Genomic DNA, 13,563 nt, shown 5'->3' on the forward strand with positions numbered 1-13,563 from the left:
AATAAAATCCAAAGGATATTATTAAGCCTAAGCTTAAAAGCTAATGCATGTTGCTATTTCTTGTCAATGTATCATAGCTAGCGATGACACGAATAATTATCGATTATTTTCTATCAATTACCGTTTTAATTTTATTAATTATTGCATTAATTGATTATATGCTCAGATAAGAACATTAAATCTTAATTTTATATGAGCCCTCGGTAAGTACCATAAGAACGTTTTCAATTTTTAAATAAAGATTAGTTCTAGTTCGGCCAAGGAAAGATTTCCATAGACTTCCATAACAGATCTCTTATTCCTCATTTACAGTTTTGCGCTTCCTTTAAGGCTAAATTGGTGTACTGAGAAGCTATACCCCTCTACCTTCTTCTTCCTCCTCTTCCTCTTCCACTACCTCTACCTTCTTCTTCCTCCTCTTCCACTTCCTCTACCTTCTTCTTCCTCCTCTTCCTCTACCTTCTTCTTTCTCCTCTTCCTCTTCCTCTTTTTCTACTTTATTCTTTAATCTTCCTTTTTTTCCATTTTAGAAAGTTTCTAGTTCCTCGGTGAAATGGTACTCAAAGCTTCTACTGGGGTCCCTTGGGGTCTTTTCGATTTTACTATGAAGATAGCTCCAAATTCCCAAAGATAAACTTCTATTAATTAAAGTCCCGTGCGTCATCTAAGAGCTCCCTCTATATTTCCTTTTTATTTGAGCGGAAATACCCGTTAGTCATTTTACACCGGACCTCACACCACTAAATCTAGATTTCCTTACAATTAGTAAACAAAAATATATGTATACTAATTAATTAATATTAATAATTAACTCTTTCATTTGCGTGCACTGTTTTGAGTAAAAAAAATCGATGTGAAAAATGGTTTTTGGATAAACTGCTAAAAGTTTACCGGTAATCCGAGAATTAGTAATTCTTCAAGGCTACTAAATAAACTAGACTATCTTATATGCGATATTATTACATCTTTGAGATATTATTTGTCTGATGCCAGTACAAGTTATAAAATGTCTCCCCAACTCTTCAAAGTGTCGCTTTAATAGAATATAAAAAAAAAAAGTAACTTCTCTGGTATTGATTACCAACCAACACGTGTTAACTTTTACAGCAACTTTACAACTTGCAAGTTTTAAGTTTTGTCAACTTTTAATAGTCGCCCAGTATGTCAACAATTATGCAATCTTTTGCTAGCTTATAAAATTCAATGGAAAAACTTGCGAGCACACACGCATACGCATCTGAGAGCATCAAGTCACCCACTCACCCACTCACCCACTCACCCACACACCCACACAGGCTCATGCAAAGCCGACTTTGTGGTTTTCCATTTGGCAGTGCTTTTAAGTTTGGTATTAACTATTTGTGACCAAGCGTTGAGCGTTCTTAAGCGAAAGCGCTTTGAATTAAGTTTACGCCACCAAAGGGGGCTACAAATTTCATAAGAAAGCAAGCAAATTTGTTAAGCTGTTTTGGGACCAAAGTGCTACACTTTGGCTGTTGGCTGGTTGTCGTGGTTAACCTTTGCTAATGAGCCAATTTAAATTTACGACTGTGTGGCGCCGCCGTCGCCATTGAGTGTGACTCTTAAAGAGCTTTAAAGTGAGCCCAGCACATATTCAAACAAGTGGCCTGGAAAATGAGCAGTCAGCAACTGAATGTATGTCTGCAGCTGAAAGGTAACACAAGCTTTCAAAACTGCTTAAGAAATATTCTGACAGCCCCCACAGAGTCGGAGGGGAGCGAAGCGAAGAGAGCGTTGCCTCAATGGCAGGCAAAGTAATGTAACGAAATGAAACAACAAAGTCATTGACAGACCTGAAGCGTAGTGAAGCAAAAATACTTTTATCAGAGCTATGCAACGGCATAATGTGAGAGCGAGATAGTTGCATAAAAGTAACTGCAAATTGCGGAGGGTACAAAAACACAAACAAATACAAATACAAATATATATATATATAATATAAATGTATATATATGAAGACAGCACAACAGCAGTTGGAGATGATGATAAAGTAGCAAAAGAAAACTCAACTAACTTCTTACGTCTGGCGCTTAATTATGAAGCTTGTTAACTATTAATGAAAAAGTTGTTGTAAACCAGGCAAACAACGAAAGGACAGGCGCATGGACGCCAGTTGACAACAGCTAGCCAACCCCACAGGAGTTACAGTTACAGTTACAGTTACAGCAAGAATGAATTAGCCAAGCAGCAATGAGTTAACTGAGTTAGCCCAACAAAAAATATGATTTATTATGTGTTGTACAGCATATAGAAAAATTGCAAACAATTATGTGCAGCAGTTGAATTTGAAATTTATAAAAATCAACTATTTGATAAACTATGCAGACAGTCACAAGTTTTACTTTTAACCCTTATTAACTGCTCATCAATATGCCAAGTTATGCAAAACTTTCGGAAATTGCCGGCACTTGTCAAACTTTAAAGTTCAGACAACAAGTGCAACACCTTGTGACCCCTGGCCACGCCCACTGCGACTGCCACTGCCCCACTGTTGTGCCTTTGTCGTCAACTTTAGCAAATAATTTGCCTTTAATTAACATGCTGACATCATTAGGCAAGCGCGCAAACCCCAAAAATGGCAACAGTTTGTCAGTTAGTCAAGACCCATTTGTCTAAACGTCTCCCCTAACCCCCCCGCCTAACTCTAGCATATTGACATTGTATATACACCAGGGACGGGAGGGAAGGGGCAGAAAAAAAAATACCGAACTTGGTTTTGCCTTTCGTTTGCTAATTAAATAGAAAAATTAGAAAAAACTACGTCGTAAATTCTATGCAGAGGCATCGTTGTCGTCATGTAATACAATATACAACACCACCCTGCCACAAAAGGCGCACTTATCACACGCCAGGGGTTGCGTGTGAAAGGAGAGATAGATGCAGAGCGAGAGAGCAACAGCATGGTGTGAAATCATTTGACAACATTGCTCTCTGCATGACGTAATTAATCAAATTAAGCTGCTACTCCCAGACTCTCCTCCTCTCGCAAATGCTCCCCTCTATTCTTTTTTTTTTTTCTGTTGGTAAGACAGTCGCTTGATTAGCCCAATAAGTAGCTAACAGCACATAAGCATTTCGACAGGCTCTTGCATAAGCTGACAGCCTGCAAATCTTTTTGAGGCTGCCAACTCCTCTAAGGGCTGTCAAATTATTCTCAAAACCTGTTGAGAATGGAAAAAGTAGTAAACTATTCGCAGATATCAAAATCGAATTTTAGTCATTTCTGGTTGATTTTAGAAATCGCTAGTGAAATGGAATTTCGCTGAAACTAATTCTGCTCGAATATTTTCGAGGTGCCACAGAGCTTGGAGTGAATTAAATGCAATGAGGTAAATCGTAGAAAAATCAAAGAGGAATTAACTTGGGAGAATTGAACACAGTTCCGCGAAATAGTTGGAATGTTGGTATGAGGGAAATTGTGGTGAAATCCAAGAGGAATGAATTTTGAAGAATTGAAAATAGTTCCGCGAAATGGTTGGAATGTTAGTATGAGGGAAATCGTGGTGAAATCCAAGAGGATTTAATTTCTGTAGGACTCCTGTATATTTATAGATTTTAGATTCCAGGGGTTTTTCGGGTTTTATTTAGTTTTGTTTTAAATAAGTTAAATGCTAATATCAATGATACGCCTAGTGGTTCGTAACTATAAAGTAGCCTACTAATTATTATACAAAAATCTAATAACTTCACGATTTATGTCGCTTATAAATAAATATACATGTTAGAATCTATGTGTGAAAATCTAAAACAAGCACATACAATTGCCATAGCGAGTGCATACTTGAAAACATTTGAGTTTGAATTGCATAATTATATAGAAAGGAAGCGGCGTAGGCGTTCGAGTGCAGTCAAGCCAGAAAAATGAAATGGCAAACTTTTTGGTTTGCTTGGCGTCACAAGAAATATGTCACAAATTGCATTTGAGGGGGGGGGGCCTAGTGGCCATGGCAGCAGCCAGCAGCTGAACGCTGAACGTCTTGGCAACCAACAAATGTTAAACTCTTATCAGCGAAGCATATCATAATCAAAAGTGGGCCTTACCACAGCCAAGCAGTGAGCAGCCAGTGAGCCAGGAAGGCAGGAAGCAAGCAATTGCGTGGATCGCACGCTTCACTTGACTTTTGCCACCAATAAAGCCCAATTAGCAGCCACAATTCGGCGCCACAAGAGTCTGTCATTTGGCAAGTTTTGGCGTGCGCATAAATGCTAATTAGTAATGTGGCCAAAATAATTGCAGTACGTATGGCGAGGCGCTGAAGAAAAATAATGCTGTTATCAAATGCCAAATTAATTAGGACAGGCCACAAGTTTCGATTTAAATTTTGTGTGTGTGTGTGCGAATTCGCAATTAATGAGCAAACAGCGCGCGAGCGGCAACGTTGACAACTTTGTTTTAAAGTTGTGGCAGCAAATTGAAGCTCAAGTGGCCGTTGCAAAGTGTCATATGTGCCACGTGCCACGTGCCACTTGCCATATGCACATTAATTTCATGCACATTTCCCACTAATTAACTGTTAATTAAGTTCAAATTTATGTAGCAGCAGCAGCTGCAATGCACTTTATTGATTTAAATGAAATTTTATGCAAATTATGCACAACAACAACAACAACAAGAGCCATAAACTATTAGCACTTGTTTTAATTTTTTTTTAACGCATTGCTTAATAAATTTGAGTTTTTTGCAACGCGGATTTGCATGCATAAATTATTTGTTTAGATGCATTCATTTGTTGTTGACAAAAAACTAAAAAAGTATAACCGCATTTTAAACAAATGTTTTATGCTTTAAGCTTCAGGCATTCATAATTTAATATCCACTAGTAATTTTCGAGCTCAATTAACGATTTCTGCATCATAAATAATTCTACAAAGCAGCAGCAAAAGCTTTTATTTTAATTTCGCAACAAGACTTACATTCAAATGTATTTTATAATCCCATCAAAATGTAAAGCACTGGCAGCAGCTTAAGCTTCAAACGCTTGCAGACAAGTTAGCATAAGTCATGCAAAAATAAAAACAATCAAGACAAAGACTCTCTGATCAAAGCACAATGCACAATGTTGTAAGCTAAGCACTGGGCTTGAGCCTCACTTCAATTGACTGATTAACACACAAATGCACTCAAATGGAGCGGAAACAAAAGCAAAGCAATAATAATGAAAGTAAGAGGCATAGGCCGTCAAGTTGTTGCTTTTTTGTGGCCCAAAGGCTAAGCCGCAGTTTTAATTGCTTTACGAGCCAAGTTTAAAATGTCTGTTATGTTTCGATTTGTTTTTTTTTATATCTTTCTTCATCTTATTAGCATGAGAAAATTAGCAAAGTTTTTTATGCTTCAGTTGAAGCATTTAGCTCAGTTATGATGTATTATAAAATAAAAAAAAAACTCGCAGCTGTTAGAAATAAATAAAGAAAGTTTGTTTGCGATATTAAAAACTAAACGTTACGTCGGGCGCAATCGACACTTTGAGACCCTGTGCATTCAATGGAACTATAAACTATAAGAACCTATTGTATATATTTCAGATTTTATAAGCTGACATTAAAAATGCTATCACATGTTAAATATTGTTTAAAATATTTTACATAAAGCGGCTGCGGTCATAAATAAAAACTCATATGTGCTGTATAAAAGTTGAAAGCGCAGCAAGCAAAGGCGACAGGACAGCGTTGCATCGATAAGGACAATATGTTGACGATAATAAATAATGTCCTCGATACCGCTACTTGCACTCAACTCAAGGCGGCTTTGTAGCCTCACTGCGTCGTTATTTTATTTTTATTCGCAATTTTCGCGCATATTTCTTATTAAATGGCAGTTCAATATTAACACCCCACAAGAGCTGACGAGCTGCATGCAAAGTATGTGGCATGTGGCAAAGCTTTATGCGACGACACAATGCAACGATTTCGACGTATGAGAAAAGCCTTTGTTAAGCATAAGAAATAAAAAAGAGAAAATAGCAATAAGAGCAGCGACAAGCAAACAATATTTTATTTAACGACATGAAACCTATAAAATTTAAATTTTATTATCAACATTTAGTTTAATTAAAAAGCCTTTACAGCGTTTGCAATAATAGTAACTGAATTGAAGAAAGAAAACTTGACGCTTGAGGTTTTTGTTGCTTTAAAAACTCTTAAGAAATTTGTAAATTGCATGCAAGCTGCTTTACTTTTCTTTCAAGATAGCAACAATTGCATATGCATTTGATGTGGCAGACCCGCATGTTGCATGCTGCATATGTTGCAACTAAGTAGACAGTGCCAAAGTTACACTCAGATGCACACGGAGTCGACAGCTGTACAAATGACAAAGAAATCATTATTTATGTGCAAGCGAGAGAGAGAGAGAGAGAGCGACCACAACACACAGGACTTCAGGACTACAGGACAACAACGTATGCTGTATATATTTTTGAAATAAATGCAAACTGCTTGCCAAGAGAGACAGACAGACAATCAAACCAAAGTATCATCAATATAAATTTCAATTTGACCAAAAAAGAATCACAAGAACCAAAAATAAATCAATGCAATGAAGAAAAATGTTTGCGCAAATAATTGCAGCCGAAGCTAATAACCAAGTAAAGAAAAAGTCAAACGATAAATCAATTAAAACTGCAAAAGACTGCACAGATTTTCAGATTAAAAATAAAACCACACAGCATGCAAAACACAAAAGTGTAAAGACCATCATCATAGCAGCATTTTGTATTGGAAAACCAAAATCTTAATTGAGTTTTGCCCAAATATCAAATGCATGCTAAGAGCTGAGTCGAGAGCCAGGCCAATCGTATTGCCACACTGCGGCAAAGTCAAGCATATTTTAAGCTTGCAACGTAATGACATCAGCTGCAACTGTTTGTTGCATTGACGCAATTTACTGTGCATGCATCTCTCTCTGTGTGTGTGTGTGTGTGTGTGTGGCAGACGTTGTGCCAGTGCCAGTGACACCACAAGGGCAAAATGGCAAAAAGTGCAACGATAAAGTTGCAGCAAGTTGCAAGTTAAAAGACAAAAGGCAACAGCAGCAGCAGCAGCCACAGCCAGAGCCACAGCAAAATGGCGACAAAAGCTACCAAAAGGCGGAAGTGCAGATTGCACACAAGCCTCAGCTAAAGTGTGGAAATGTCAATTTGCTGCCAGGCCAGGCTCACACAGAGAGAGCTCAGAGTGCAACGTATGATAGCGCAGAAGCTGCAGCTGCAGCTGCAACAGCAACAGTCGCATATTGATTTTCAATTTGAGCTCAAGCTAACTTTAAAGCGTAAGATAAAGAGCCAAAGCAACGGCCAAATAGTATTACAAACTGTGTGTGTGTGTGTGTGTGTGTGTGTGAGGGGCTCTTAGTGTTGTGTTGAGTTGTGTTGTGGTTTGAGAGTCACTGCAAAAATGGTCAGCTTTGGCTTAAAAGCAATTTTGCGGCTAATAAATCCGATTTCCGTTTCGTTTCGAAATAAATTGCATTTGAGCGGGGCAGAGGACTCACGCTGTCAGTTGTAGTTGTAGTTGTGTTGTTGTTGTTTTAGCTTACGCCGGAAATGGCTGCCAGGGGACAACAAGAGGCCGCCGTGGCTACAACTGCATTTCAAACGGATGTGGTAAATTAGCAGCTGCAGCGGGGAATTCAAAGTCCACTCACTCACTCACACTCGCACACATGCATGACCTCGTTATGTTAGCTAATGCCACCGCCCACAAAAGTAGGCTATTAAAAATGCATGCAAATGCTTGGGCCCCCTTTATTATATTGTTGCGCACTCAAAACTTAACGCACTCACCTGTACATCATAATTCTGTTGCTGCTGTTGCTGCTGCTGCTGCTGCTGCTGTTGTTGCTGCAACAAATTGCCAGGAGATTCCATATGATTAGGCCCGCCGGCCTGTGCGCCCTGATGATTCAACATGGGTGACTGCAAAATCAAAATTCCAATTCACAATCACAAAATTCGAATGCAAGCCCCAATGCGACTCAAAAGTAATATTGCTCACCTGTGCGGCCATTGGCATGCCAGCGCCAATTCCATTCATCATTGGCGGTTGCAATTGACTCATTTGCGCTGCCATCTGTTGATGCGCGTATGCGGCAGCTGCGGCGGCAGCGCTACCGCCGGCACCTGAATTGTTGCCACCGACGGCGCCTAAAGCGCCGCCAGCGCCCATGCCCTGTCCATGATCCATGAGCATGTGATTGAAGTGTGGCATTTGTGGAAAGCAGCCATGCTGTGTGGGATCGAGCAAATTCGGTGGGCGTGGCAGTGTCTCTTCAGCGGGCGATGGTTGACGTGATCCGGGAGTGCGACTGTGAAAATTGCAAAATTAATCAAATGCGCAGTTTGCAATTAAAGTTTGGAATGCCTGCTATGAATAATAGAATCCACACAGTTTTAGAGCGTTTGGTTTGGTGTGTGTGTTTGGTGTACAGTTCGGACTCAAACCTAAACTGGATTGCAACTCGCTTAGCAATGTATTGAACCAATACTGGTTAATGTCTCTGCTAGATTTTTTAGTACATTCAGCACAGTGCACATAAAACTGTGCTCTAGCATTCGGAACTAAAACAATAACAAACTTGATAATTACACAAATTATTGCATATGAAATAATATTTTGGCAAGTCAAATTATTTGGCTGCTTACAATAATTTATTAGTCAGCAATTGTGAGCAGCTGTTTAATTATAAACGAATGACTTAAGCAGCAAACTTGTTCACAACATGACGTCAGCAACAATATAAAAATACAACGGCGCTTAAAATGCAAATTGAAATTAAAGTAAAATATCAAATAGCTGCACACAGTTTGAAATCTGTTCGTATGTGTTTAAATTATTGCGTTTGACTAACAATAGCTACTAAAGTTTATTTCATTCATAGCGCGTGTCAATGCAACTAAGTTATATGTGCATATGTATGTGTGCGTGTGTGTGTGTGAGTTTCGTGACTCACAACTCGCTTTGGCTTCAACATTTGCTACAATTTTATCGTTCGGGTCATTAACACGAAAAAGGCGTTTGAGCTGAACTGCAGTGCTTCTGCAACTGTAACGAGTGTGACTAACTTGTGCTGCTGCTAACAATACAATGAAATAGACCACTGTAGATTATTAAATTAAAAGCTAAGCAAGTGCATTGGCCTAAAGCATGCGGTCAGCTCAACTTGGCAAAGTTCCCACTCGCTTGTTAGCCCAAGAATCAAATTTATCTCTTATGCAAGAACCAACTTTTCACTTTCATTACGAAAAGAAAGTGCCAAACGCCCAAAAATAAATAAAAAGGTCGACAGTTGACCAAGTTAGCAGGCCAGACAGACAGCAAGCTGACCAATGCTGGCTCAGTAGGTCGGCAGGTGCTGCAAGCAACTGTAACCGCAGCAACTCAATTCAGACTTAGCTACAGCTGTTGTTGTTGCTTGCCACAGTTTCTGTTTTTTTTTTTTTTGTTATTTCAGCAGCCGCGGAATTTTCGCAACTAAATTTCATTACGCGCACAAAACGTGAGCAAAGAAAAAAAGACGCACAAAAGCAGCAAAAGAAACCAACGGTAATACCAAACTAATCGAAAATGTATTACATACAAAACATAAAATGTTCAATAGGTCTAAATTGTTGCCTTTTGTTGTTGTTGATGTTGTTGTAATTCACTTACATCATAACAGTTATTACGTTTGGCATTGAAACACGTTTTGGCTGCCGACCGGCAATGAAATTGCCAGCAACGTTCACAGAGCCAACAACAACAATTGAAAGAGAAAACCGGCAAGAGCAACAACAACAACAAAAGCAACAATGACTGGTTTGAAGTTTGAACGATTCGCTTGATTTTCAATTGCACAGAAACTTTAAGAGGCCTGAAACTCAATTTAAGTTTTATTAACGCACACAGCAACTTTAGGCTCAAATATAATTTAAGTATTTATTTATTCACTTAAGCATTGAATTTTTGTTTTTCAATTGACCTACAGCTAGTTAATGCTATTTACAAATGAACTTTTGAACCAACAGTCTATAACTGCCAGACAAACCTAAGATACCCCATTATGCCGTTTGTGGCTCAAAGCTCTTGGCCATAAAGCACTTGTAGCAAGTGCTCAAGAGATGCGCAATAAACAAGTGAAAAAAAAATACGAAATTCAGCAAATGTGGGCCAAGTGGGGCAGCTTGACAAAATGACGAATGGTTGAGAGAAAATATATATCAAGCGAATCAGCGAACTGACAGCTTGATAGCGCTCTTTCTTTCTTTCTTTCTTTCTCTATGCCACAAGAGGCAGCGCCACTTGGTTTGAAATTTTTATTTTCAAAAATAACTTAGATACAGTCCTGTTCCTTAACTGACAGTCAGTCAGTTGCCCGGCCAGACAGTACTTAAAATATTGCAGCCAGAGACCTTGAAAGCAAAAACCAGTTTCATAATATGCCACAAGCCGAAGCCGAAGCCGCAGCGAGGAGCGCTCTAATGTCAATGCCACGTGTGGCGACTCTGCACAGCAACTAGACACAGCAGACACCAGAAAGAGCAGAAGCAATCCCCAGACCATTTGTAACAATTGAGTCTCGTCTTTTGCTCCATACTTACTTGAATCCCTTGTCATCGTCTATGCCATTAACAGCGCCAACGCCATTTGTTTTTGCGCCCTGATCGTCCTTCTTTAAACCATTTGTGTCAAACGGTGAATTTGCCTTCTCCTTATCATCATGTGACTGCAATAAATATATAGACGCAATAAATTATAAGCCCTCTAAATGCATAAACAATAATAAATTAAACTGCTGCTGACCTTATCGTTGTCATCAAACTTCAAGTTGCGCAAACGTGGCTCCAAGCCCGACAAAGGACTCTCCTTGTTGGTGGGCGAGCCGCCCAAGACATATTCAACGATTTGCACGCAATTCGAATCGCGTGGACTGCAAAACAAGTAAAAGACAACATTAGTTATAAAAACATATGATCTAAAATAATATAAATTATATAAATTATTAAATTTAATAGACAAAAGAATATAATAACAAGCATGCCAAAACTAAAATTAAAAACAATTATAATGTTGGGAATAAAAAATACTGTTTTTTATTGGGTCTATTTTTTTCAATTATTTTTGACTAGAACTTTTTTTATATCTAACATTTCTAAAAAGGAAAAATTCCATTATTTAAGGGTCTGGCTAAGACTATGGATATGAAAGTTAATAGACGATTGGTCTTACGCTATTTTTACATTAAAAGCTCTCCGATTAATTTAAATAAAAAAAATTAACCTAAAACGTTTTTTTACAAAACTGTAAATTTAGAGCAACAATAACAATAGCCTGAGTGCGTTTCTATTATTTTTACCAATATGGTTACGCATTTAACTGTAAAACATCCCCGATTTAAAATGCACAGCCGACTCAAAGAGGATTTCAAAATAAAGATAATTTTTTCCATGGCTTTCTAAATTGATATATTAAATACGAATTTTGTATTCATCAGGCAAGCTGCATCAGAAAATACATATCAATATATATAACTCCGATATCACGCTTGCGTCTTATACCCTACTAGTCAGAGAGAGCCTAATTATTGAGGTCGGTCGAGTGGGTGACTAATCCAATAATAACTCAAGACTAGCCAATCTGATTGACTCATAGCTCCCTCTTTCTAAGGCAAGTTTTCTGCATAACTTGATACCTGAACTGAGTGGTAATTATAATGGAAGTTACAATCCGAATTGATAAGCTACACGGATATTTATAGTATATAAATAATCTCCATTTATACCAAATGTAAAAGAATGGCATACAAATAAAAAACCAAGCCTCAAATCAAATATCGCATATATTTCTAAAATTAATATTGATAATAATATGAAATTGATGGAATGTATTCACTACAAAGGGTACTCTTGATTTACTACTAATAGATAATAATAATTAATAATATTTTAAAAAAAAGTCGCATACTATTGAAAAGATATTTGAGACCTAAATTCATGAGTAAAAAAACATGTCAGTGCCTAGAAATTTCAGTAGAAGTAGATTTGCCATATAGTGACCATTTTTATTTTTATTTTATTTTATTTATTTATTTAATGTCAACTATAAACAGTCGACGATAAAAGATTACATCAAATATTTTTATTTATATTTATTTTTAGATTTGATAAACTTATAGATTGGGAGTGTTAAACAGACCCAACATTCGTTGCAAGGATTGGGGAAAACCCAATCAATTATGCAATAGATTTCAAGCTATAAGCTAATTGCAAATTCTAGAATCTATTTCATTTTCAAAAAAGCTCAATCTAGCTTATAATAAGCTAATATGGCAACACTGCTTATGCATTTCGTATCGCTACTACATTCTGATAAAAAGCCGATGATATGTTTACTTAATTCAGATTGAAGTATATGTTTTTAAATTCTTTTCTTTGAATTTGTATGCGCAAATGTAAATTAAAGCTGCTGCTCACCTTAAAATGCCAGCGTTGCCACTGTTCGATGAATCCGGGCCAGCATGTGCGTAAACACGCGGCCTGGGCGGAGCCAGAATATTCTCGCTCTGTGTGGACCAAGTTGGATCCTTCCAGACATTTGAATGGTGATCACCAACGCCGGGTATTTGCAATGGATTTAAAGGACCGCCAGGTGTGTTGGATGCGCCACCTTTTCCATCTGATTTTTCCCACAACTTTTTAGCGGCCGATGTGGTTATCTGCAATAAAAAGATACAAAAAAAAAAACATAAATTAAAGCTCTTCTGGCTTGGAAATTGCTCAACTGCAAATTGAATCATTTAATTATCAATAATTTGCTTTACTGCTTTGCTTCCTCTCCATCCATGCAGTTACTCTTACTATGTCCTGTTGGCGCTTACGCTGTCCTGCAGCTGCTGAGATAACTTTGTTTGGCATTTCCATGCTTGCTAATCCCAATAAGCTCAACTCTCTGCCTCTGCAAACTTTTATCTCTGCTGTCTACTTAAATGCCACATTTCACTGTCGCCTTCTGACATTGTCACTTGTTTTCATTCCTGCGACAAGTCCTAACCCTTTACTCCAGCCCCCACATCCTGCAGTCAGAGCGTATAGTTAATGAAATTTAATTAACTGCACTTGAATGCGTGACAGTTAGCAGCAGTTTTTATTAGTTTAATGCTTAATAAATTTACAAATACATTTCTCGTTTCGATAAACTTTCCATTAATCAAGTTATCCTCACATTTATTAAGACTAATTATGAATATCCTTTTTGAAGAAATAGTCAATCCAAATAACCTAGTAAATTAACTTTCAAAAAGATAGTTAAGCGAACTGCTTTAAATTTCTTAGAGGGTCATAGGTTCCATAAACGATGATAATATTTCCAATTCTTATAAGAAAAAAAAACTTAATATGAAAATCATGATATTAAATTATATATGCCCAATGAATATTCATAGTTTCTGCAATTAAATATATCAAAAATATAATCCAAATATATAGCAGCTCTTTGTCAACGCTCGTTGAATTAAATTAAAAACAAAATCAAGTTCTAAATACCATCCAACAATTGATAAACCCAACGGCC

General features: G+C 37.5%; 1 protein-coding gene across 1 annotated transcript in view; it reads right to left on the minus strand.

Annotated features, from left to right (window-relative positions):
- LOC108601257 (maternal protein pumilio) overlaps nucleotides 1-13,563 on the minus strand; it is a 45,591-nt gene that overhangs the window by 15,876 nt on the left and 16,152 nt on the right. Inside the window, exons 3-7 of the mRNA XM_033293906.1 lie at nucleotides 12,468-12,709; nucleotides 10,798-10,924; nucleotides 10,596-10,720; nucleotides 8,014-8,323; nucleotides 7,803-7,934 (exon numbers count right to left, since the gene is read on the minus strand). Coding sequence (XP_033149797.1) covers nucleotides 7,803-7,934; nucleotides 8,014-8,323; nucleotides 10,596-10,720; nucleotides 10,798-10,924; nucleotides 12,468-12,709 — 936 coding nt within the window. The remainder of the gene's footprint in view (nucleotides 1-7,802; nucleotides 7,935-8,013; nucleotides 8,324-10,595; nucleotides 10,721-10,797; nucleotides 10,925-12,467; nucleotides 12,710-13,563) is intronic.

Source organism: Drosophila busckii, chromosome 3R (genome assembly GCF_011750605.1).
Source record: "Drosophila busckii strain San Diego stock center, stock number 13000-0081.31 chromosome 3R, ASM1175060v1, whole genome shotgun sequence".
NCBI classification, from domain to species: domain Eukaryota; kingdom Metazoa; phylum Arthropoda; class Insecta; order Diptera; family Drosophilidae; genus Drosophila; species Drosophila busckii.